General features: G+C 52.7%; 2 protein-coding genes across 2 annotated transcripts in view; both read right to left on the minus strand.

Moving 5' to 3' along the window:
- The window catches only part of BAIAP2 (BAR/IMD domain containing adaptor protein 2), a 318,844-nt gene that overhangs the window by 183,415 nt on the left and 108,049 nt on the right, over positions 1 to 27,380 (minus strand). The gene's annotated exons all lie outside the window — the stretch shown is intronic.
- Positions 1 to 27,380, minus strand: part of RPTOR (regulatory associated protein of MTOR complex 1) — a 425,447-nt gene that overhangs the window by 32,479 nt on the left and 365,588 nt on the right. Inside the window, exons 22-24 of the mRNA XM_050764125.1 lie at positions 15,599 to 15,702; positions 14,716 to 14,899; positions 12,905 to 13,015 (exon numbers count right to left, since the gene is read on the minus strand). Of these exons, the coding sequence (XP_050620082.1) occupies positions 12,905 to 13,015; positions 14,716 to 14,899; positions 15,599 to 15,702 (399 nt within the window). The remainder of the gene's footprint in view (positions 1 to 12,904; positions 13,016 to 14,715; positions 14,900 to 15,598; positions 15,703 to 27,380) is intronic.

A 27,380-nucleotide genomic window follows, 5' to 3' on the forward strand; every position in this document is an offset into this window, starting at 1 on the left:
ATATTACTGAGTTGGGAAGTGTTCACTCTTTAATTTTCCGTGACAGGTTGTGCAGAAGTGGTATTATTTCTTCCTGAAAGGTTTGGTACAGTTGCCAGTGACACGATCTGGGTCAGAAGTTTTCTGTGTTGAAAGCTTTTAGTTAAAAACTCATTTTCTTCGCTAGATGCAGTGGCTCACGTCCATAATCCCAGCACTTTGGGAGGCTGAGGTGGGACCACTGCTTGAGCCCAGAAGTTTGAGACCAGTCTGAGCAACACAGCAAGTCCCCATCTCTGTAAACAATTTCAAAATTAGCTGTGTCTGGTGGTGCATGCCTACAGTCCCAGCTACTGGGAAGGAAGAGGTGGGAGGGTCGCTGGAGTCCAGGAGATCGAGGTTGCAATGAGCGATGATTGTACCACTGCACCCCAACCTGGGTAACAGAATGAGACCCCATCTCAAACGAAACAAGAAAACTTCATTTTCTTGAATAGACAGGAACTATTCAGGTTATCTCTTTGTTATCGAATGACATTTGGTAGTAACCTCTTCCAAGGAATTTGTCTATCTCATCTAAATTGTAGAGTTTATAGGCATAAAGCAGTGATGGAAGGTATATTTCTGGGCTCTCAGTTCAAATCCATTGACCTGTATGTCTGCTCTTAAGCCAATGTCAGTGTCTTCATTAGTGCAGTTATGTAGTACGTTTTGAAATCAGGAAGCGTGAGTTGTTTAATTTGTTTGTCTTTTACAATATTTTTTTTTGTGTGTTATTCTGGGTCCCTCACGTTGCAATACAAATTTTAGTATCAGCTTGTCAATTTTTGCAAAAAAGCCTGCCAGGGATGGTGCTGATGGTGCTGAATCTGTAGAGCTATGGCGAGTTCTGCCAACTTCATGTTAAGTCTTCTGACCGATGAATGTGTGATTTCTTTCCCTTTATTTAACTCTTCTTTAGTATCTCGTTCAATAATGTTTCAGTGCAAGTCTTACATTCTTTTGCTAAGTTTATTCCTAAGCATTTTATTATTTTTGCTATGACTGTAAATGAAACTGTTTTCTTGATTGCATTTTTAGGGTTTTCATTAGTAGTGTAGGGGAATCTGATCCAAACGGTTACTGGATATTGAGCTTGGGGGTACAATACTGCTGCATTGGGTTTTAAGTTCTGATACTTTATTAAACTGGATTTCGAATGACTTTCAATATTCAGGATCATGTCATCTGTGAACAGAGATGGCTTATTCTTCTTTCCAATATGGTGTGTTTTATTTCTTTTGCTTGCCTAACTTCCCTGGCTATAATTTCCAGCACAGTGTTGAAGTGGCAAGAGAGGATATGTTTGTCTTGTTACCTTCTTTTGGGGAAGATATTTTTGTGTGTACAGAATTCTAGGTTACAGTTTGTTTCTTTCAGCACTTTAAAGATATTACTGGACTATTCTGTCTTACACCATTTCTAATGAGAAATCTGTGGTGATTCTTGTCCTTGTTCCCCTGTAAGTAATGTGTCCTGCTCCAGAGGTCTTCAAGGTTTTATCTTTATCTTTGGTTTGTGGTGGCTTAGATATGATATGTCCGGCTGTGTGTGTATATGTGTGTGTGCACGTGCACGTGTGTGTGTGTCTGTATATATCATGCTTTGGGATCTTTGCTGGATTGGTGGTTAGATGTTGGACTCTTTTGTATTGTCCTGAATCTCTCAGATGATCTGCAATCCTGTTTGTTTTTTTCCCACTTTTTGTAATCTTTGTGTTTCATTATGGGTACTTTCTATAGACCTGTCTTTAAATTCACTGATTTTTTTCCTCGGCTATTTGAGGTCACAGATAAGCCTCTGGGGGGGCATTCACTTGACTCTTAGTCTCCAACTCTCTGCTGGAATCCCTCAACTGTTCACGTATATTGTCTGCCTTTGCCATTAATGCCTTTAGGTCACATTAATCTTGGTTATTTCCACTCCATCTCTAATAGTTCCAACATCTGGGTTGCCCTTGAGTCTTTCTCTGCTTTGTCTCTTGATGGCGGGTGTGTTTGTCTTATATTTTTGGGGTATCTCATAATTTTCCTTTGTTCTTTTTAGTAGACATGGGGTCTTGCTGTGTTGCCCAGGCTGGTCTTGAACGTCTCGGCTAAGTGATCCTCTTGTCTTGGCCTTCCAAAGTGCTGGGATTACTGGTGTGAGCCACCATGCCCAGCCTCTCCTAATTTTTGAATGAATTCCAGACTTCATGTGCAGAATACCAGAGACTAAGGTACATATATATACACATACGCATGCCTGGAAATGGCTATGCCTCTATTACTAGACTGTTAGCGAGTTCAGTCAATCCAGCGAGGCACTGAAATGGGCTTGGATTTTACTGTTGCTATGGTGACACTCAGCACATGGCCAGCTTCAGATTCCTCTCATGCTACCTCGTGCTTGAGCAGGGTCTGGGTTTCCAGAGGGTTTTTGCCAGGGTTCCCACCCTACCACCCCTTGGTTTTGGCTTTCCTTGTGTGTCTGCACCTTAGGGGGCTTCTCTCTCTATGCCCTTGTGCCTCTGCCAGAGCTCAACGGCTGTGCCTGCTGCCTGGAGCCTGCTGGCCTGGTGGAGGGGTCTGAAGCGCTCTCTGTTGCTCTGGCCCAGACTCTGACTGAGGCAGGGCCTGTGTCTCTGGGTCTTGGGGCGGAGCCTTCTCAGTGACTCTGCCCTGCTCCCTGCAGTGTGCCACATGTGGCAGGTCCTTGCCCTGCTGGAGACGGAAGGTTTTCCTTTGCTGTTCTTCTGTGGCAGTGGGTCTCTGCCTGTGCTCCGGGGGCGACAGGGTTTGCTGCCTTTCATCAGGAACTGCAGGTTATGTTCTGTGGGGGGCAGGACAGGAGAGCCTGCTGTAGGCCCACACCTCTGAGGGTGCTCTTCTCGTGACGGCCAATCTTCCGGGTGACGGCCCAGTGGACGTGCATGGCCTGTGCGGCCTGTGGCTCCTGAAGGTTTGAGATTCTCCACTGCTCCACGTTCAGTCTTGCACAGTCCACTGCCAATTTCAGGTGAGTGTTTCTCCCCGCTGGCCCCTTCTGCTCTGCTGGAGGGAACTGGCGCTCATGGCCCAGCTCTCCTTGGAGGCACCTCTTCCCTTCCCTGCTGGGCAACTCACTTCCGTGCCACCTGAGTTCTCTGATGGGTTCAGGAAAAGTCAGAATTTTATAGTTTTTCTGCCCTTTGCTTATTTCCAAGGTGGGAGTGGTGCTCCTTCCAGCTGTCTACATGCGGAGGTGGAACCCGGCTGGGGCTTTTGCCAGAGCAATGCTTCCCACACACTTGAGGCTGAAGGAACTGCCCACAGGACCCTCTGCACGCGCAGCCAAGCAAAACCAGGATAAAACTCTCTAAGAACGAATGGTTAGAATAACTATGTATTTAATTTAAACAATACTGAATAATCACAATGTTCTCTAAAACAAGACTGTCTGACTCGGCTGATAAACCTGACCCCTGACTGTTTAACACTCAGCAGTCGTTTACCAGACAGGCGCTGGTACTACGGTCAAGTGTGGAGCAAGGTGAGCAGAGTGGCACCACACGGTCCCTGCCCTGGCTGCCAGAGGAAGCCGTCCTGCCGCTTCGGAGACTGTGAGCACCAGAGTCCAGCTGGTGGTGGCCGAGTGGAAACAAAGTCAGAGAAGCTACGTCTCCCACTTCCACCCACCAAGTGCGTTCTTCATGCAGCTTCCATCCAAAACCAACGACTCATTCTATTCTGGTCTTCCTGGAGGGGAATCGACCTATCCATTTGCTTTCCTTCTGAACTTTCCAGGAAAGAACAGGAAGCACCCGTTTTAGAAGCTGCAGCTGGGGTGGAGCCAGCTGTCCTCCTGAGGCGGGTGAAGCCCACAGCAGACTGAAGTGGATGAGCTGAGGATGAGCTGGGATGAGCTGGGGATGAGCTGAGGATGAGCTGGGATGAGCTGGGGATGAACTGAGGAGGAGTTGAGGATGAGCTGGGGATGAGCTGAGCTGGGAATGAGCTGGGGATGAGCTGCGGATGAGCTGAGCTGCGGATGAGCTGGGGATGGGCTGAGGACGAGCTGGGGATGAGCTGAGCTGGGGATGAGCTGAGCTGGGGATGAGCTGAGCTGGGGATGAGCTGAGGATGAGTTGAGGATGAGCTGAGCTAAGGATGAGCTGGGGATGGGCCAGGGATGAGCTGGGGATGATGAGCTGAGCTGGGGAGGAGCTGGGGAGGAGCTGGGGATGAGCTGAGCTGGGGATGAGCTGAGGATGAGTTGAGGATGAGCTGAGCTGGGGATGAGCTGAGGATGAGCTGAGCTGAGGATGAGCTGAGCTGGGGATGAGCTGAGGATGAGCTGAGCTGAGGATGAGCTGAGCTGGGGATGAGCTGAGCTGGGGATGAGCTGGGGATGAGCTGAGGATGAGCTGAGCTGAGGATGAGCTGAGCTGGGGATGAGCTGAGCTGGGGATGAGCTGAGGATGAGTTGAGGATGAGCTGAGCTGGGGATGAGCTGAGGATGAGCTGAGCTGAGGATGAGCTGAGCTGGGGATGAGCTGAACTGGGGATGAGCTGGGGATGAGCTGAGGATGAGCTGAGCTGAGGATGAGCTGAGCTGGGGATGAGCTGAGCTGGGGATGAGCTGAGGATGAGTTGAGGATGAGCTGAGCTGGGGATGAGCTGAGGATGAGCTGAGCTGAGGATGAGCTGAGCTGGGGATGAGCTGAGCTGGGGATGAGCTGGGGATGAGCTGAGGATGAGCTGAGCTGAGGATGAGCTGAGCTGGGGATGAGCTGAGCTGGGGATGAGCTGGGGATGAGCTGAGGATGAGCTGAGCTGAGGATGAGCTGAGCTGGGGATGAGCTGAGCTGGGGATGAGCTGAGGATGAGTTGAGGATGAGCTGAGCTGGGGATGAGCTGAGGATGAGCTGAGCTGAGGATGAGCTGAGCTGGGGATGAGCTGAACTGGGGATGAGCTGGGGATGAGCTGAGGATGAGCTGAGCTGAGGATGAGCTGAGCTGGGGATGAGCTGAGGATGAGTTGAGGATGAGCTGAGTTGGGGATGAGATGAGGATGAGCTGAGCTGAGGATGAGCTGAGCTGGGGATGAGCTGAACTGGGGATGAGCTGGGGATGAGCTGAGGATGAGCTGAGCTGAGGATGAGCTGAGCTGGGGATGAGCTGAGCTGGGGATGAGCTGGGGATGGGCTGAGGATGAGCTGGGGACGAGCTGGGGATGAGCTGAGCTGGGGATGAGCTGGGGATGAGCCCGGGATGAGCTGGGGATGAGCTGGGGATGAGCCGGGGATGAGCTGAGCTGGGGATGAGCCGAGGATGAGCCAGGGATGGGCTGGGGATGCACCGGGGATGCGCCGGGGATGGGCCCGGGGATGCGCTGGGGATGAGCTGAGTTGAAGGTGGCACAAGAGAACTTCTCAGGCTCTGCCTGCTGCAGGTTTGTATAAAGAATGTCACACAGTGTCATTCTCAGAGGGGAAAAAACAAAACAAAACAAAGCAAACCAGAAAAAGTCATTTTTGTTGGAGAATGTATGACAGGACGCTCGATGTTCATCGCATAGCGGGAAAAGCGAGACTGCAGCCGTGCACACAGAGCAACCCCAGTGGTGGAAGGGAACCCTGCGTGGGGACTGTGGCCATCTCAAGTCACTTCTTCACTGTCTGAGTGTCTAATGGTGCACGGAAACCCCAGCTGCGCAGCCGCAGATCTGATGACGGGCAGCGCAGGTTCCGCATCCACCCTCCAGCCGCGGATGCTCTCGGGAGTGGCTGAATGGAAATCCCTGCTGTAGCTTTAAGGGCTGTGCGAAATCAACTGGGCTGTGTGCGTGAGGCCTCCCAACAGCGTATCAGCTCTTAAAGCTTTTTATAGTTAAAAATGGTATTTTAGTCTGTTTTAAATTGCAAAACCAATAACTGTTCTTCCTAAAAAATTCACATCACCCAGAAGTAGATGATGAAAAAAGAATAGTCCTCTTGCCTGGCTCCAACCCCACCTTCTAGAAGTCACTGTGTGGCCAGCCTGCTGTGTAACTAGCCAAGCTTCCTCCCATGCTTGTTCCAGTCTACAGAAGCACAGAGCTTGTGCAAGCATTTTGTACAATCTGATTATTTTACCTTGTGGATCAAGGACATCCAACCAAGTCCTCATAGAAAGATACAACTTAAAGAATTTTAATGGCTGTATAGTATTCTATCACATGGATTTATCATTTTAAATTAACTCTCCTACTAAGTCATTTCTTTTCAACTTTTTCCCATTACAAATCATGTTATCATGGACATCTCCGGGCATAATCATTTCATGGAAACTATATTAGTGGTTTCTAAGAATATACGCCTCCTAGCAGGATTGCTGGCTTTGCAGGTGTACCCATTTCTAATTCTGACAGTTACTGCTTAATTGCCCTAAGCAAAGGGAGTACTGCACCCACCCAGCACTAGCGTCTGAGAGCTCACATCCCCTACAGCCTTGTAAGCCAGCCTCTGGACAGAATCAAGTTTTGAAACTTTCCAACTGAGAGAAGAAAAAAGTCATATTACTTCTGTAATCAGAACACAATTCAATACATCTTTTTCTTTTTGAAGCACAGGACAGACCATTTTTAATATTCTTTCGTGGTTTCTTTTTTTTTTTTTTTTTTTTGAGACGGAGTCTCGCTCTGTTGCCCAGGCTGGAGTGCAAGGGCATGATCTCGGCTCACTGCAAGCTCCGCCTCCCGGGTTTACGCCATTCTCCTGCCTCAGCCTCCCGAGTAGGGACTACAGGCGCCCGCCACCTCGCCCGGCTATTTTTTTGTATTTTTTAGTAGAGACGGGGTTTCACCGTGTTAGCCGGGATCGTCTCTCGATCTCCTGACCTCGTGATCCACCCGTCTCGGCCTCCCAAAGTGCTGGGATTACAGGCGTGAGCCACCGCGCCCGGCCCTTTCGTGGTTTCTAATGCAGACACGAGCTCTGTAAACCAACATAGGGAAGAAAGGAGGTTGTTTCATCAATCAAAGGTGAGCCACATACAGAACATGGTTCTTTCTGGTCACAGAGACCTGAAAGAAATCTGACGGCGAACTAATGAAAAAGTGAGCGGAAACTGTCCTTGCCACGGTGTCTTTGGATGCTCATCCTGCTCGTTGCTGGTTGTGTGTTAGTGTAAACTTGTCATTATTTTGTGACTTGGTAACTATTTTAGTTTCTTAGATACCTTGAAGAAGTTTTGGGTTTGCAGTTCTTCTGTTCTTTTTTAGGTTCAATCCTAGCCTTAGAGGTATTTTTAGTTTACATGTGAAGCAGGCTAATGACAAAAAGTTCCTAATGCAGTTTGTCACACAAATGTCATTAGATTATGAATTAAATCAGTAAAAGAATAATATCTTTATGAATACCACCTAGAAAAAGTAGGAAAACATTTTTTTTTTAAAACAAGATATAACATGTCCTGCTTCCTCTTCTAAAGTTCAGAAAAGGTCTCTAATGTTAAAGAAATCCCTAGGCCGGGCGCGGTGGCTCAAGCCTGTAATCCCAGCACTTTGGGAGGCCGAGACGGGCGGATCACGAGGTCAGGAGATCGAGACCATCCTGGCTAACACGGTGAAACCCCGTCTCTACTAAAAAATACAAAAAAATTAGCCAGGCGAGGTGGTGGGCGCCTGTAGTCCCAGCTACTTGGGAGGCTGAGGCAGGAGAACGGCATGAACCCGGGAGGCGGAGCTTGCAGTGAACTGAGATCCGGCCACTGCACTCCAGCCTGGGCGACAGAGCGAGACTCCGTCTCAAAAAAAAAAAAAAAAAAAAAAAAAAAAAAAAAAAATCCCTAAGACTGTAGTTGCCATCAGGAGTTACAGACAACACCGACCACAACAGGGCACTCTTTTCCATCACGACAACCAGAGTGAGCGTGTGTTTTCAAATACTCGGCAGGGACAGAGGAAGACAATCGTTTACTCATTCAGCAACCGTTTCCCGATTAACCTCCTGTGTGACGGCAGCTCCTACATGCATCCCCTTGGACTAATCTCCTCTGCAGTGTCCACACTGCAGGACCTGCTGGAAGGGCCAGACCACAAGGCTGACACCTTCTAGCCCCTCTGTGTAGGTGGGAATTCTCAGATGTGCAAATGGAGCAAGATGAGGGCAGACGGAGGGGCTGCTAATCTGAAGAAAGGGAGAGGAGACTCTGGCTTGGGGCTTGCACGCACCGGAACAAACAGACACACACACACGAGATATACACAGACACACACAGAGACAGAGATGCACACACACACACCACACAGACACACAGACACCACACAGACACACACACACCACACAGACACACACACGCACCACACAGACACACACACACCACACAGACACACACAGAGACAGAGATGCACACACACATCACACAGACACACACACACCACACAGACACACACACACATCACACAGACACACACACACCACACAGACACACACACATCACACAGACACACACACACACCACACAGACACACACACACCACACAGACACACACACATCACACAGACACACACAGAGACAGAGATGCACACACACACACCACACAGACACACACACACCACACAGACACACACACACACACCACACAGACACACACACATCACACAGACACACACACACCACACAGACACACACACACCACACAGACACACACAGAGACAGAGATGCACACACACACACCACACAGACACACACACACCACACAGACACACACACACCACACAGACACACACACACATCACACACACACACACACACCACACAGACACACACACACACCACACAGACACACACACACCACACAGACACACACACATCACACAGACACACACAGAGACAGAGATGCACACACACACACCACACAGGCACACACACACCACACAGACACACACACACCACAGACACACACACATCACACAGACACACACAGAGACAGAGATGCACACACACACACCACACAGACACACACACACCACACAGACACACACACACACACACACACAGACACACACACACACCACACAGACACACACACACCACACAGACACACACACACACACCACACAGACACACACACACCACACAGACACACACACACACACCACACAGACACACACACATCACACAGACACACACACACACCACACAGACACACACACACCACACAGACACACACACATCACACAGACACACACACACACCACACAGACACACACACACCACACAGACACACACACACACACCACACAGACACACACACACACCACACAGACACACACACACACACACCACACAGACACACACAGAGATGCACACACACACACCACACAGACACACACACACAGACACACACACACATCACACAGACACACACACACCACACAGACACACACACACCACACACACACACACCCCACACAGACACACACACACACACCACACAGACACACACACACCACACAGACACACACACACACCACACAGACACACACACACCACACAGACACACACACACACCACACAGACACACACACACACCACACAGACACACACACACCACACAGACACACACAGAGACAGAGATGCACACACACACACCACACAGACACACACAGAGACAGAGATGCACACACACACACCACACAGACACACACACACACAGACACACACACACATCACACAGACACACACACACACACACAGACACACACACACACCACACAGACACACACACACCACAGACACACACACCACACAGACACACACACACACCACACAGACACACACACACACCACACACACACACACCACACAGACACACACAGAGACAGAGATGCACACACACACACCACACAGACACACACACACAGACACACACACACATCACACAGACACACACACACCACACAGACACACACACACACACACAGACACACACACACACACACACACACACACACACACACACACACACACACACCACACAGACACACACACACACACAGACACACACACACACAGACACACACACACACACACCACACACACACATCACACAGACACACACACACCACACAGACACACACCACACAGACACACACACATCACACAGACACACACATACACCACACAGACACACACACACCACACAGACACACACACACCACACAGACACACACACACACCACACAGACACACACACACACCACACAGACACACACACATCACACAGACACACAGGGACACAGAGACACACATACTTAGAGACAGACAGACACACACACACGGCCTTCCACGTGCCTCTGGGGACCCTCCTCCTGTAATCAGCTGCGGTGTACTTAAAAATGCTTAGGAAAGGAAAGCAAATCCTTTGGGGGAAAAGTCAAATTCATTTTTAAGTTTAAGAGCAATGAGTTTTGGATTATCTATGCCATTTCTCTTTCATCATAGGATAGATGACTGAGAAGGGGCATTTTTCAAGGGCTTCAAGAAAAGCCCCTCATTATCATATCAAGAAACTATGGTCATGTACAACCACTGCCATTCCAGCAAGAGGGGAGACCAGACCATCTGGGTTTCTTAGTCGCCTGACCTTATCTGCCTTAAGCACGAGAATGCATCAAGGACACCAAGCTTGTTAATATTAGACTAAACTCCATTAACTTTTCAACAGACTGGGCTGCAGTTCTAAAGGACAGCCTGGCACCCCCGACACAGTGTCCAGCCACCTCCCAGCTCCGGCTCACTTAAGAGTTTGGGTGGCTCCTGCTTCCTGCATCCAATTCCAGGATTTGTTTATGCTTTCCTTTCCTAATCAGAAGCCTCCTAGTGATGGGAAAGGGCCCTTCCCTCTATCTGCAGGGGATGCCACCCTCATGCCACCACAGGTAAGCAGCGGTGAGCCCGGAGGGGATGCCACCCTCATGCCACCACAGGTAAGCAGCGGTGAGCCCGGAGGGGATGCCACCCTCATGCCACCGCAGGTAAGCAGCGGTGAACCCGGAGGGGACACCACCCTCATGCCTCCCGCAGGTAAGCAGCGGTGAGCTCGGAGGGGACGCTACCCTCATGCCACCGCAGGTAAGCAGTGATGAGCCCGGAGGGGACGCCACCCTCATGCCTCCCGCAGGTAAGCAGCGGTGAGCCTGGAGGGGACGCCACCCTCATGCCACCACAGATAAGCAGCGGTGAGCCCGGCAGGTGGGCCTGGTGAGCGGCTTGCTGACGAGGACTGAATCCAGCAGCCTGAATGATCTCCCGGGGTTTGTTTCTTTAATACTTTTCCCCCGACTCTAAAGGTGCTTCAGGCTTAGGGTAGAAACTGTAGAAGACACACAAAAGAAGCCCAATTCAGTGCCGTCGAGGGTGGCACCGTTGGCCAATCTCCAGTCAGGAGCAGGCTCTCCTGGTCTCCATCGTGTGCGCATCTGTGTCTGCGCATGGGAAGCACGGCTCTAACTGCTCTGTGATCCGGGTTCTTGCTTGGCATTGTATCTTTTTAAGGAATGTTGTCATGAGCACTTCCTTAGGACACTATTTTTAATGTTTGACTTTTCAGTACCTCCAATAATATCTCATCAAATATTTCATAACTTTTTAACTATTCACGCTCTGTGGACATTTAAGCGAATCTCAATTTTCATTCTTATAAATAACACAGAAGTCATCTGTATCTCTGATTATTTTCTCAAGACAGTATTTTAGGAGAGTCATGACCGGGTCAAAGGGAATGGCTATTTAAGGTGTTTGATGCTTCCTGGCAAGACGCTTTCTAGGAGAGCCGGGCCACTGTCCACCCAGGTTCATTTGAGAAGTGGGAGGCAAACTCCTCTCTCTTTGCAGTAAAGGGCTCAGTAGTTCAAGCTTTATGGCTTGCCTGCCTCAGGGGCTGCCTGATGGTTCTGTGTTTTTATGAACAGAAATCAGCATTCACTATGAGAACAGGAACACAGGGGCTGAGCTGTCATGGGGTCTAAATATCATTCACGGAGATGACTAAGATGCAAGCTTGATATACAATCGAGCATAAGCTGAGAGTTTCAGCTTTCAATTATGTATGAGGGAAGAGGAAGGTTTTCTCAGAATGTGCTTTAGATTTACAGAAAATCTCCACGAGTTTCTGCCGGACTCTGGCAGAGAGATGAGCACCAGGACTGTGCTGACAGAGCAGCTCCTGCCCTGTTCCTCGAAGAGGCCCAGAGCCACCGCCCTGCCCCAGCCTGCAGGGCCAGAGCCACCGCATCCACAGCACGCGGCGCTTGTCAGGGCTGTGTCAGGGTTGAGCCTCAGAGACTGTCTTGTGGTGTAACCACAAATGCGCTGGGATTGGCTGCAGCAGGCTTGGTCTAACAGTCTCCAGACCTCTGTGCCACCCAAGCGTGGCCTCGGGATGGGTCTCACGTGATCCTCACCATTAGGGAGTGGGAAGGCCTGTAGTGACCCTGTCAGTTAAGGCAAAGTGACACCTGTCACACTGGCAAGCTCTGGCAAGGTAGGTTTTCTCTTTTTGTTTGGCAACAGGAAGGTAAATGAAGTCTGTTTCTTTTGCGGTTCTACCTTAACCGTGAACACTACTACCACAACCACTACCACTACCACAACCACTACCACTACCACTACCACAACCACAACCACTACCACTACCACAACCACTACCACTACCACTACCACAACCACTACAACCACAACCACTACCACAACCACTACCACTACCACAACCACTACCACTACCACAACCACTACCACTACCACTACCACAACCACTACCACTACCACTACCACAACAGCGACACTCCCACAGCCACGAGCCCTGAGTGTTTATGCTCAAAGACGTGGGACAGACACACGTTCGCTAGGACTCTACTCTCAACCCCGTGCTCCAGGCGTACCTTCATGACGGGCTGGGCGAAATAGCGGGCACTCCAGTCGCAGAACCCCGTCTGCACCGTGGCGGAGATGAAGCTTTTGTGTCCAGCAGCATCGTCTGCATCGTCCGCAGTCTTCAGGGTTTAAGCAGGAGGGGTGGAAGGAAAAAGAAACACCAGTCAGTCATGCCACTCTTAAGCTCAAAAGAGCTCCAGCAGGGGACAAAGGCATTGCCGGGCGCTCCGGGCTGCCCCTAAGGACAGCACTTCTGTGCTCTGCTCACTTCCATATTCTGGTGACCAAGAACCCCTGAACATCTGGCCTGGGATTGAGGGGCCCGGGCTGAGAACCCCTAAATGTCTGGCCAGGGATTGAGGGGCCCGGGCTGTGAAGCGTGAGCCACGTCTGTCCCATCATCCCCAGGGCCGACCCACCACAGCTCCCAAGTCAATTCTAGCCGACTGTCCAGACAGTGCCACGCGCGTCCCTGTGTGCTGGTCTATCAACCCCCAAAAAGCCTCCGCTGCGTGGTCCCAGGACGGCTCCCCTGATGGCCCCGTGACAGCAGGCTGAGAGCGGGGACTCCGTGTGAAGTGGCCTGGACGGAGCGTGCGGCTGTGCAGGCCGGCTGGGCTCCCAGCCCCTGGAGAAAGAGGATGTGGAGCTGAGGAGGACTGAGCTTTGCGTGTTTCCTGTTGTGGAACCTGCGGCGGCCAGGGCTGTCAGAGTCTGTGTGTGTTTGTGCAGTGAGGCTGGGCACCAGGGGTCTCCTGTGCCACGCCATATGCGTGGGGGTGGGCCTGCTGGCATCTCTCCTGCTGTGTCTTGGCACAGGGAGCTCCCCATGATCCCAGGGCAGGCGCAGTGAGAGATGCATCCCCCCCACCCTAGGCAGCTGCTCTGGCTCCGCAGTGAGAGCCGTGGCCCAGGGCGGGGTCAGGTGGGGGCGCTGCACGTGCCAGCGGCACTGCTCCCCAGGACCGTGGCCTCCTGTCCCCATCAGGGGCTGGCCAGGAGGCTGACCCTGCACTTGGGGCTCGGTGGTGGTTCTTGCTCCTCCTCTGCCAAGACACGGAAATTCCAGGTGGGCTGGGGCTGAGCAGCACCTGTGGGGACCTGCCTGTTCCTGCTGTGACAGCTCTTCTACCCCAACATGGCCGTTCCTGCTCCAAGGCACCCTGCAAGGCGGCCACTAACTTCTTTTAAAATCACTGAATGACCAAGCGAGCCCCGGACCCCACTCCGTTGCTGAGCTGATCATGCTGTCAGAACCCAGAGCAGCTGGGTGTGCTGGGTGTGCCCTGAACCACCTTCCTGAGCCCCGGTGCCCTCAAGTGACAAAGTGGCAACGCCTGGACGAGACAGCCGAGGTCTCCAGACCAGCCACCGCCTCACAACGCTCGCACAACCCCAGCAAAACAAAGTACACATTCCTCTCTCCAGAAATTTCTTTTTCAACTTAGTTAAAGGCAAAGAGAGCGCACCTATTTATGCAGTGTACTTGGACATTCACAGAAAAGACAACCCATTCAGAACAAACGCTCTGTAGTGCAGCTGCCCCTGAGGGGACGCAGAGTGCTGTACGCCCAGGAAGGGGAGAGCCGGGTAACTCCACGCTCCTGTTTCGTTACATGGAAGCTGCCAAGAATGGTGAACCCAAAACCAGGGGTGGAGAACCAGGACAAACCTGGCAGTACTCCTAAAGAGTGCAGGCAGGGGGTGCATGAGCAAGGGGCAGCGCCCGACGTAAACAGCCTGAGGCCGAGGCCATGAGCCCCCATCTGAGAAGCAACACTATCAGTGTCCAGATCACGAGGCAGCCGGGGCTCCGTACCTGCTCTGGGCCCTTGTCGAACATCTTCCGTGTCCGGGGGAACTGGTGGGAGTGAGGGGTGTATTGCGCCCCCGCGGGGCCTGTGGTGCCCGGCCGGCCAGAAGGCAGGTCTCGGCTGACCGGCTGCTTGGCCACGTCATTGGTCAGGCTGGAGCTGCTGGTGCTGGACGCTGGAGGGGAGCCCCTGCCATTGGGAGAAAAACAAACACTGCGTTCTCTGCGGAGTCTGGAGCTTCGAGGGGAAACATGGAACAACTTCCTGGGCCACCTGCACCCTCCCAGATACCACCAGGGCCCAGGGTGTCCTCAGTCTCCCGGCACACCAGCTGCTGGTGCCGAGTCCATGCTGCTCAGTTGCCCGACTGGCAGGGGGCAGGGGTGTCCCTCATTGAACTCCAGCGCCCTGGAAGGCAGTGTGGACAGCACGAAACCAGCTCAGAGCCGAGTGGGCCAGGATGCGCAAGCTCAGCGCACAGCAGTGCCACGTCCTGAGGTGCAAACACCTGTTGGTTACCCACTCGGAGATCTAGATCCCCTCTTGAGAACTCTGAAAGGCCACAGAGACCAGGCTTAGTTCAATTTTTGCTGAGACGATGTGCAAATGAAGGGTTTCTCAAGATAGGGGAGAGTTCAAGGCAGGGTACCGGGGTGTCCAGGAGGGAGAGGGAAAGAGAGCTACCGTTAGAGAGCGGGGAGGAGACGAGGTGGGTACCGGGGTGTCCAGGAGGGAGAGGGAAAGAGAATGCCCATTAGAGAGGGGGGAGGAGATGAAGCCAAGACAGGGCGGGGAAGGAGGAGGATGGGGAGGCTGACTCAGGGAGAGCTCAGCCCGTGGGGCCCTGGTCACCACTATGGACCTGCAGGCTGAGCGGGCGGCACTTACCCCGCCTGGTGGATGTGCACACCCTTGTTGGTGGGGCTGGCAGGGGCCGACTGTGTGAGGGAGGAGGTGTCCAGGACGCGCTGCGGCCGGGCATTCACGGTGGCCTAGGGGCAAAGGCATGGGGGTGTGAAGGTCAGACGGGACACGCTCTGTGGAGGCCGCCACAAGAAGCAGAGGCTGGTGGCTGCCGTGGAGCCGCTTCAGTCCCAGAAAAGGCCTTTGACCGAGGAAGCGCCAACACCAATGGAAGGCCCCAGCTGGATTCCCCCTAAATGCAACCCCAAGCTCAAAGGGCATATTCTTTACTCTTAGAGGACACGCACCCGCTGGGCCAGCCCTGGCGTGGCCCTGGGAGCTGGGACGTCTGGGGAGGAAGCTCTGCCTGAGGCTCCCAAGGGGTCAGGGCCTGAAGCCTCTGAGATGGACGAAGGCCCGCCCTCCTCACCTTCCCTGCCAGAGGGGCGGCTCCTGGGCGGCCTCAGTGTCCTCCCCCTTGCCTGAGGCTGGGCCTCTGCACCGTCCTGGCCTTGAGTCCGGTGCTCCCCAACACCTCAGTTCTCCGGTCAGAGGCTGTGAGTTGAGGCCCGGGAAGAATCCACCAGCCGTGCTCTTTCCGGAGCCGGGTGACGGTGGCATTCGTGGAGGGTCAGGGAGGGCTTCATCTACCCAGGACCTGGCTGGTGGGCACGGGGTGGAAAGTCACCACAGCCCGAGGCCTCCACGCAGGCCACTGTTTACACCCCCGTGTTCCTCAGGAGGCCGTGGAAACTGTCCAGGGTGCAGCAGCATCAGGGAATGCCTGCAGGGGGCCTGGGCTCTCTCCAGCGGCAAAATGGGCTCTGCTGCCTCGGCTGTGATGGGGCCTGGAACTCAAGACCGCCCTTAACACCCCCCTGGCCAAGGGGCTGTGGTCATCCTTCCCCATGGGCGCACATGGGTGGTGCCAGGTGCACTGCATGGACGGGGTACCTTCATCTCCAGGGCAGACGTGGCTGAAACCTGCCCTGGGGAGGGACGCACTGGCAGGGGGAGGGGACGGCTGCTCCCAGGGGGGTGGGGAGCAGGGTGGTGCACAGCTGGCACAGCCTAGTGGGCAGCATGAGGCTCCAAACCACCCCCTCAATGCAGCCATCTGCAGATGAAGCCGAGACCCTGGGCTCTGTGAGCCTCCTGCCACAGACACCTGCAGGGCTTGAAATTCTACCACAGAAAAAGATTTGTACCAGCTTGAGCCCTGGCATTCAGGGGGTAAGTGGTTTTGCTTTGATTTTTTAAGCGGGTTTGCTGTGGATCTGGAGACCAACTCTCGGTGTTAGTGAGCATCTGTGAGAAACCATGCAAGCCAGGGCGTGTGCTGCCCGGCCGCCGACAGGACCTCGCGAGGGCCCAGCTGCTTCGGGGAGGTTTTGTTCTGAATGCACAACCTGGGGGCTGCGGGTCCCACTGGGTTCTGGACTCCAGAGGCTGTGTGCGTTCGGAAGGGCCTGATGGTGCCGGGGCAACCTCCTTTGTGATCAGGAGGACGGGGCCAGCTGCTCTGTGAAGGTGCCCACCGATCCCGCAGGCATGAGCCATTCCCTGAGCGCCGGCCCATCCCAGGCTGCGCTGCAGTCAGACAGAACCCCGTCCTGCAGGTCTGCATCCGCACGGAGCCTGCACTGTCTCACGGCTTTTTTTTTTTTTTTTTTTTTTTTTTTTGAGATGGAGTCTGGCTCTGTCTCCCAGGCTGGAGTGCAGTGGCCGGATCTCAGCTCACTGCAAGCTCTGCCTCCCGGGTTCCCGCCATTCTCCTGCTTCAGCCTCCGGAATAGCTGGGACTACAGGCGCCCGCCACCACGCCCGGCTACTTTTTTGTATTTTTAGTAGAGACGGGGTTTCACCGTGTTAGCCAGGGTGGTCTCGATCTCCTGACCTCGTGATCCGCCCGCCTTGGCTTCCCAAAGTGCTGGATGTCTCACGGCTTTTAATTAGTCACTTAGAAGTTAGGAACTTTGAACCTGCAATTCAGCCAACAGAACACCAAGGAAAACAAAAGAATCCTGCAGTCTTCACTCATGTAACATCGATGCTTCCCAGATCGCCTTTCCTTCAAAACGCAAATAGCAAGAAAATGGAACCATAACTCGTCTTGAAGCAACGTTCCTATTTTATAAACGACAAGAGTTGTTCTTTCTGAACTTGTTTTGTTTTGGTATTAAACTATTGGGCCAGCCCTAGACACACACAACCACCCCACAAAACCTGCCAGACATATGATCCCTTCAAAAGTCTAAAAAGAGAAAAGCAAGTTTTCGACTCTGAACTTTATATGTGCCTTCTCAAAATGTCTGGAAAAACAGTGGGAGGTGACGGGGAAGACAGAGAACTTCTGGAGTTGAAATGAAGCCTTCAGCAAAACCCACACACGCTCAGACGCTCACGGAGCACAAAGGCTCAGGCACTGCTGGGCTGAGGCGAGTGACTCAGGAGCCCTGGGGTGTCCCGCTCAGCTGCCCGGGGTCTGTGCAGCTCCCGCCCCACCACCCTGCACGGAAGCGCCCGCGGGAGCACCGTGTGGGAGCCGTGGTGACGAACCCTCTGCTGTGTCCACTCTTCGGGGAAGGGAACTGATCCTGGCCTCAGCAGGAATTCTCACAGCCTCTGGGGTTATGAGATGAGATCATCCTGCTTTCACATGGCTTGTACCTGTGGCTACTGTCACAAAACTAATTTTCTACCACTTTTGGAAATCTTGTGAGAGATGGACACACCCCTGGTTCAGGAACACCCCCCCCCATGTCCCCCCTGCGACCGATTAGTGTAGTGACCACAGGGTGTCAGCCTGGAGGAAGCCTTCTTTTAGCCGTGCACTTCCTATTTGTTCGACAAAGATTTACTCAGCGTTGATTGTGCTGGATGTGGGGCCAAGACTGTGAACATGAGCAGCACGTCCCTCGGGGGTGACCTGGCAGACCTGCCTGCCTGTGGCGTCGGTGTGAGGACAGGGCACTCAGCGAGCAGGGGCGCGGCTGGGGCAGGGGCAGAGGCAGAGGAGGAGCAGGGAGAGTCCTTTCTGCCGGTCCCTGCCACCATCTTAGCGCAGCACCAGGAAGGGTGAATAGAGAAGGCACAGCGCTGAGGCTGGGTTTGGAGGTGCAAACTGGAGGCCTGAGAGCAGCCCATATAGCCTCAGTGGGCCAAGGCCTGCCTCGAGGACACAGCGCCCTTCTCAGCGTGTACACCCCCAGAACCCCAGCTCGCTCACAGCCTGCAGTGTTCTAGGGTGTGCAGACACGCCCTCTAGGGAGGTCTGAGTCCAGAGAGGACGGCAGCTGTAAGACGGTCAGGGTGACGGCTACAAGACAGGGCCATTCTTCCACTCCCCAAGCCAACCTTAAGCAGTGGCAAATAGGACTTTGTTAACAGTCGAATTCTCAGCACAGACGCTCTCTTGGGCCAGTGTACACATAAACACTCTTGGAAGATGGAGTCCCGGGCATCTTTCATCCCCCCCTGCCTGTGTGCCGCTGGTGGAGCGGGGACTGGAACGAGACCCACCCTGTCTCCTGTTCTGGGAGCGCCACCTCACAAGGACACGGGGGGTCTGAGCCAATGCAGATAAAAATCCCGTGCATTTCAGAGACGTGGACACTGAATTTTCCCGCTGGGTCTTGACACAGTCAGGGCTGCGGATGCCAGTGTCAGCTTCTGGCAGCTCTATCTTGGGAGGAAGTGGAGTATTTCAGAAATGTTCCTGTTAATTTTATATCGAGGATCTGGACTCATGTGTGAGAAACTCTTAAAAAGGGATTCCCAGAGGATTATCCAGAGGCACTTTGGGGCTAAGAATAGCGCAGAGGCTGCAGGCTGCTTGGTGGGGGAGAAGAAGCCCCTGCAAAAGCGTGTGCTGCTATTTCTTCAAGTCATTTTTCTGCAGACCGCGTTTCCTAGATACATCCTACGAACCCTTCCTTTGGAAAAGTATGTCCTGGGTATTATTCCATTAAAGCAACATGGTGACTCTTAACTAGTTGCCCAGTAGTTACAAAGGAAGCCTGAAGGAGTTTCACTTGGTGTCACGGCGCCCTCAGTCCTAGGTGCTGCGGGAAGAGAACTCCACGTCAGTGGAGGCCGAGGTATCTCAGCCCACCAGCTCCCTCCCTCCTCAGAGCCAGGCGTGAGGGAAGGCTCGGGAGGTTCTGGAGTTGCTGTGGCCCCTTTTCCACAGAGGATGGTGAGACGGTCAAGGAGGTGACGGCGACAGACGCGGGTGCCGACAATGCAGCTTGCTGTGTGGATCCCTCTCTGCACCCGGGCGGCACAGGGACAGGGCTCTGTACTTCTTACCACAGCCCTAGTGGGGTGGGGGTCGTACCACGATCCCAGTTTTAACTTTTAGAGATGGAGAAATGCAAGCTGAGAGGCATGAAGTCACTGGCTGAAAGCCAGGAGAGCTAGAATGGGGCTCAGGGCAAAGCTGGTGCTGTCCCTGCCTGAAGGAGCCTCAGGCCCTAAGAGCCACCCTAGTGCCTCGTGACTATGAACCCCTGCGGGGGTGCCTGTGGGGCAGCCGCTGCCTGCAGCTCCACAGAACAGTCTCATTGAGAACAGATTCCTGGCCACCACCCCAGAGCCCGGAGTCTGCATCTCCGCAGGGAAACAGGGCATCTCCGTCTGGATGGGCTCTCCAGGGGCGCTTCTGCTGTAGCTGGGCAGGGGCCCACGGGCCGGCATCGGGCAGTGTGGCTCTAAGGCAGGGCCACGTCTGATTCTGTAGCTAATCCAGGCCGATGCTGCCCTCGTTCCCCAGGTCTGCAGGGAGGGGAATGAACACGCACGTGAAAAGCTTTCAAGCCATAGACGTGACACGTGTCCAGGCTGTTCATTAGTGCTGCTGGTGTGCCATATTCCTGGGGTGGCTCTTCCCACTGTTCTGAGCATCCCTCCTTTGGGTGGAGGTGCAGGAACTAAGACAGGTGAGGCGAATGCTCGCTGAGGATGCAGAGGGTGGTCACGCCCGTGGCTTGGTGGGAGAGGCAGTCGGACACTTCCACGCAGCAGGTCACCACTGAAACCAGGCAGGGGTGGCCCGGGCAGCACGGCCTTCAGGGGCTGGAGGTAGAGCTCACGATTCCCGGAGGGGCCCTGAGCTGGGAGAGAGCCCGATGGCTTCAGAGAGGTGTGGTTCTAGAGGGAGGGATGACGGCGACAACAGAGAACTGTCCGTCTCAGTTAAGGAAATGCTGTTTGACGAGATTTAAAAGAAATCAGAATATCTATATGCAGATCGGCTGAGATCACTGGAAGAGAAATTTCAGAGAATTTCAGAGGTAAAGACAATTTTAGCAAGTGCAGAACTACTTTGGTCGAGAAGCTAATTGCAAACATGCTGAATTAAGAAACCCTTACGATTCAGGCAGCTTGAGAGAACAGAGGGTAGGGACAAACAGACCGGGCTCTCTGGGTTCTAAGAGATGCTGTCAAGTAGGAGGAGAGAAAATTCTGGCATGACAGTGTGATTTTAAAAGCAATGTATCCATGGCCGGGTACAGTGGCTCAGGCCTGTGATCCCAGCACTTTGGGAGGCCAAGGCAGGTGGATCACTTGAGGCCACGAGGTCAAGACCAGCATGGCCAACATGGCGAAACCCCGTCTCTACTAAAAACACAAAAATTAGCTGGGTGTGGTAGTGCGCACCTGTAATCCCAGCTACTCAGGAGGCTGAGGCAGAAGAAATTGCTTGAACCTGGGAGATGGAGGTCGCAGTGAGCTGAGATCGCACCACTGCACTTCAGCCTGGGTGACAGAGTGAAACACAGTCTCAAAAAAACAAAAACAAAAACAAAACCTATCCATAAGTAACTCACGGTACGAAAGCATGAAGCCAGGTGTCAGGCTTAGGATGTTTAGTGCTTTGGCATATGCTTTCCTGGGTATCTCAATGTTTATTTTCACTCTCTTTTTTACTTTGTTTTGAGATGGGGTCTCGTTCTGTCACCCAGGCTGGAGTGCAGTGGTGTCATCTCAGCTTACTGCAACCTCTGCCTCCTGGGTTTGAGCAATTCTTGTGCCTCAGCTTTCTGAGTAGCTGGGACTACAGGAGTGTGTCACCACACCCAGCTAATTTTTGTATTTTTAGTAGAGACTGTTAACCAGGCTGGTTTTGAACTCCTGGCCTCAAGTAATCTGCCCGCCTTGGCCTCCCAAAGTGCTAGGATTACAGGTATAAGGCACTGCACCTAGCCAATGTTTATTTTCTTTTTTTTTTTTGAGACGGAGTCTTGCTCTGTGCCCCAGGCTGGAGTGCAGTGGCGCGATCTCGGCTCAGTGCAAGCTCCGCCCTGCCGGGTTCATGCCATTCTCCTGCCTCAGCCTCCCAAGTAGCTGGGACTACAGGTGCCCGCCACCTCGCCTGGCTAATTTTCTTGTATTTTTAGTAGAGACGGGGTTTCACCATGTTAGCCAGGATGGTCTCGATCTCCTGACCTCGTGATCCGCCCGTCTCGGCCTCCCAAAGTGCTGGGATTACAGGCTTGAGCCACCGCGCCCGGCCTATTTTCTTTATCAGTCACTTAGGTCTTCATCTTATAAGTAGATCAAAATGTCACGGGATCCTTGGGGTGTTGCTTTGCCAGCCAGAAACCTCTGGGACTGGTGATGCCTTTGCCCAAGTTTTCACTTGGGCCCACTGGACTTGTTATGCCCATTCAGCCTGGCAGGCTGCGCTTGGCTCACACTGCTGGCCTGAATCTCACACCTGCCAGAGGCAAGCCAGGCGCAGAGTGGTGAGAGTGAATGTGGGGTCCAGCCACTGTGCAAGCCACACATGCAGGGCAGCTCTAGGCACTGGCATGGGTGCCAGCTCCCTGCAAGGCTGTGGCTGGGCCAGGTGTACTACAAGCAGCTTCAACAGCTGGCACTGGGGACCACGGTGGCACCTGGAAGCTTGGAGACACCAGGAACTGCAGAGCCCCAGAAATGGCATCATAGCCCTATCTCGGGGAGCTCCTAGGTCTGGGTTCCCTGAAGGGCCGCAGCTCTTCTCTCCTCTTCTCTTCTCTCCTTCTTCTTGTCTGCAACATGGCAAGCAAGGGGCATGTTTCAGCCCTGTTTGTGTTATAGCTCTTGTAGCCCTGCCATTTGGTGGGTCCTGAGTTCTTGTCCTGCGTCCAGGAAGAATGAGGTACATGGACAAGTGGAGGGTGAGCAAGCTGAAGAGGAGCTTTATTGAACAACAGAACGGTTCAGAGGAGACCCACAGTTGGTAGCTCCTCTACAGAGGCAGGTTGTCCTGACGAGTGTTCTGCTCTCAGCAGAAAGGAGACCCTGGAGTGGGTAGCTCCTTTTCGCAGCTGGTTTTCCTGACGTCTGCTCAGCTCTCAGCAGAGAGGAGACCCTGGAGTGGGTAGCTCTTCTCTCAAGGCAGGTCATCCCATTGTTTCCTCAAGTCTGGCTGAGTCCGGGGTTTTTATGGGCTTCAAAGGGGGAGGAAGTGTATGCTGACTGATTCATGAGCAGCTATGGACAGGCTCAGAAAAAGCACCATAAGTTCCCATTCTGGTTCATCAGCCCAGCTCCCAGGCTTCAGGCCGTCCCTGGCTTGAAGGTGGCACTTCACCGGCGACCCGCCCCTTTCCGCCCAGGACCCTGTTTGCCTCCTGCCATCATCCACAACACCCAGGCTGATTGTGCCGAGGGGCACCTGCAGGCTAGTGCCAAACTGCCCTCAGTTCCTGCCCTCAGCCTCCCTCCCATGCTCGTTGGTGCCCAAAGTCCAGAGGGGGCTGAGGCAGCAGGAGGTTGGCATGTTAGCCCTGCCTCGAGCGTGTGCACAGCTGGTGGGGTTGCAACAGCACCTGGGTTCAGCCTCAACTTTGCTCCAAGACTGAAGCGGGTGCCAGGAGCAGGGAGAGGCCAGGCAGCGGGAGTAGACACTTCTGAGCCTGCGGGCGTAGAGGGTGCTTCCTGGGCCCCTGATAGCACGGAGGAGCCATGCCAGGTGGCTGCAGCTGCGCCTGGGAGGGTGGGGCTCCTGCCTGCTCCTGGTCCCCAAGAACAGAGATGGCTGGGTCTGGAGCCACCGCTGGATGGCTGCAGCTGTGCCTGGGAGGGTGGGGCTCCTGCCTGCTCCTGGCCCCCAAGAGCACAGAGATGCCTGGATCCAGAGCTGTGGCTGGGCGGCTGCAGCTGCGCCTGGGGAGCATGAGGCTCCTGCCCTGTCAATTTGGAAGGGGGTGGGCATTCCTCCTGTTCCTGCCTCCTGCCAGCTTTGTGGAGCACGTGGCCCTGGCCGTGCCTCCCCAGCTATAGCTGACGTCATGGCAGTGGCTGCTCCAAGACAGGCTGCCACTGCCATCAGTTTGACCTTTCGTTAAGTACACTGATTTCTCATCTCTGTCTGCATGTATGAGTCCTGCAATAGACGCAGCAGCCAGCGCATGCACACACTCTTCACAGCATCAAGAGGCTGCAGCAGTGCTTCTAGGTGAGTTTGTACATTTATGCTCATGCGTTTTCTCATAAATCATAATATAAGCAGTGATCATGAGCATGTGTGCCCTGACAGGTGACCACCTGTGGCTTGAAGGTTCTTTCTTGGCATTGTCCTAAAACCACAGGGTGAAAACTGCTGGGGCCACATGCAGGCTCCTGAGGGGCGTCAGTCCCTTCTTTCTACTTCTACATAGTCTGAAATTTTCCTCAAAAAAACCTAAAAGCAGGCCAGGTGCAGTGGCTCATGCCTGTAATCCTGGCATTTTGGGAGGGAAATGTGGGTGAATCACTTGAGCCTAGGAGTTTGAGACCAGCCTGGGCCACATGGTAAAACCCCATCTCTACAAAAAATACAAAAATTAGCTACACATGGTGGTGTGCCCCTGTAGTCCCGGCTACTTGGGAGGCTGAGGTGGGAGGATTGCTTGAGCCCAGCAGGTCGAGGCTGCAGTGAGCCGTGACTGGATCACTGAACTCCAGCCTGGGTGACAGAGCGACACCCTGTCTCAAAACAAAACAAACAACACCCCCAAAACTAAATCAAAGGAAAAGGAAGCAAAAAGCAAAATGAAAACCCCAAGCCCATGGAATGGGAATCGAAATACATCAGACACACATGAAATCAGACCACATCTCTGGAGCTGTGTGGGTTCTCTCATACAGAGTTGGTGGCAATTTCTGTATTTGAATATAGAATTCTACGGGGCATTCCATAGTAATAAGGCTGTTTTAGACTCTGATGAACAAAAATTTGGCTCCAGAGTTAAATATCTAAAATAGGCTCATTTCTCTGTAAAATGAAATTTAATCCCTTCAGTTCCTAGAGCAGGAAAATAAGGCATTTCTTGAAATTAAAATGAAGACAAGAAAGATTTATGCTTCCAAATGCTTTAGTAGCAATGTTTACTCTCGAACCCACACACACTTATATACGCTCAGACACACACACACACACACACACACACACAAGCTCATGCTGCATTGTGCTATGTACAGCAAGGTCTTTAGCAGATGCCTTCTCTTGACTCTGGTCTCCACTCCTCTGGCTGTGGCGTGTCTGCCGGAGTGACGGCCATGTGCCTTAAGGTCTGTGTGTCATTCTAGGACAGCAAAGCAGGCACAGAAGGCAAATGCCACTTTTATGGGGGTTTCTGGAGCTCAATCAGATAGCACGACAAGGTCCTGTGTTCGAGTTGCCGTAACCTGCTAACGTGAAAGGTACATGCAGGTGCTTAACTGCCTCACCACGGGGGGAGAAGGGGGCGGGCCGTCCAGCTAGACTACATGTCACACACAATCCAAAAGGGCGCTGGGCTGTGGAGGCCGTGCTGGGACGTATGCTGCAAAGCAGAGAGCAGTGGCTTGTGTGCTACACATGCTTCCCAGGAGGAGCTATTTAACAACTGGAGGCCGGGCCCACAGGAGTGCACTTAACAGCCCTCATATTTCAAGATTAGGCACTCGGATTACAGTTTAAAATAATTCAGGCTAATTTTTTTAGTGAGGTTAAATACACTAAAGCCAGTGAAAAATAAACTTAAATTGGCTGAATACTGATTTCATCACGATCAAAATACTCAAGAAGCTAAATTAACTGGGGGAAAAGGATCAAACCTAAATAGCGCTGGCCTCCAACTGTGCAGTCAGGACAGAGCAGGGGTGGTCCAAGGCCACAGCCATCCTGTGCCTCCAAGAGAAAAGAAGAGGCCACCGGACACCCCTGTGTGTCAGAGAACTGCCGGCTGAGACGGCGAACTGGCCCTCAATTCTAAAAACTTACACCGTTTATCAATGTTCATAAAACGCTTTTAGAATTATTTTAGTGAAAATGGCTATTTAAAACCCAACCTTGAAATTTTAAACTAAAAGTGGTAGAGGCTATTTAGAGTCTAAAAGGGCAGTGGTAAGTGGTAAGAACTGATTTTCCCTAATCCGTGGCAGGCACATGTGACGATTTCAGTCCTAATCCTCCAGGGCGTCAGCTCATCTCAGAGGCCTCGAGACCTGCTGCTCTGGCTTGGGGGCTCCGTGGGTGGTTTCCTCAGGGGTGCTTGTGCAGTCTTACGACTTTCTTTTCTTCCTTATTTCCTTCCTACCTGCTTTACTGCCTCCCTCTCTTGGTCTCAGACCACAATATGTAGCAAACATACATTTTTCAACATTATTTTAAAAGACACGGTCTCGCTCTGCCACCCAGGATGAAGTGCAGCGGCACAATCATAGCTCACTGTTGCCTCGAGCTCCTGGGCTCAAGGGATCTTCCAGCCTCATCCTCCTGGGTAGCTGCGTCCACAAGTGCTTGTCACCACACCTGGCTAACCTGTTACTATTCTGTAGAGATGGGGTTTCACTGTTTCCCAGGCTGGTCTCAAAACACCTGGGCTCAAACAATCCTCTCACCCTGGCCTCCCACAGTGCTGGGATTACAGGTGTGAGCCACCGCACCCAGCCTAAGTTTTATTTTTGTATTTATCCTATTCTTAGTTTAAAAGCAAATAATTATATTATTTCTTAGTTTTCCTACCGCATAATGAAAACATTAACTTAATTGACTGGCTATTTTCAATAGGCCAGTGACACATAAAAGAAATCGGAGGAGACGGCCTGCTGCCTGGGGATGAGCGTTGCCAGGTGCCTGTGCAGCTGGCCACACCACACGGTGACGAAGGAAGCAGCAGAGTTCACGGCAGGGACGCGGTGACGAAGGAAGTAGCAGAGTGGTCCTCTGCAGGAGGGGAGGCCAGTGCAGAATTAAACAATCTGGATCTTTCCAAGTTGGCCAATAGGCTACTTGTGACTATTACCCGTGATACTATAAAGAACAGGCTGGGTGCAGTGGCTCACGCCTGCAATCCCAGCATTTTGGGAGGCCAAGGCAGGCAGATTACGAGGTCAAGAGATCGAGACCATCTGGCCAACATGATGAAACCCCATCTCTACTGAAAACACAAAAATTAGCCAGTGTGGTGACTCACACCTATTGTCCCAGCTACTCGGGAGGCTGAGGCAGCAGAATTGCTTGAACCTGGGAGGCGGAGGCTGCAGTGAGCTGAGATTGCGCCACTGCACTCCAGCCTGGCAACAGAGCCAGAATCCATCTCAAAATAAATAAATAAATAAAAGAACTGAAGCAGCAGCAACTGTAGACAGTAAGGTGATTTCAATCTGTCAGGAATAAGACATAACCAGACCAACAGAAAATAACTTAGTTGAAGGAACCGAAAGCCACACAAGTATAGTATCAGCAAAAGGAGCTGAGGAGCTGCAGGAACCCCGGCTTGACGGCCGGCCAGGACCCAGAAGGCCGCAG

This window comes from Macaca thibetana, chromosome 16, assembly GCF_024542745.1.
Source record: "Macaca thibetana thibetana isolate TM-01 chromosome 16, ASM2454274v1, whole genome shotgun sequence".
In the NCBI taxonomy this organism is placed as follows: Eukaryota; Metazoa; Chordata; class Mammalia; order Primates; family Cercopithecidae; genus Macaca; species Macaca thibetana.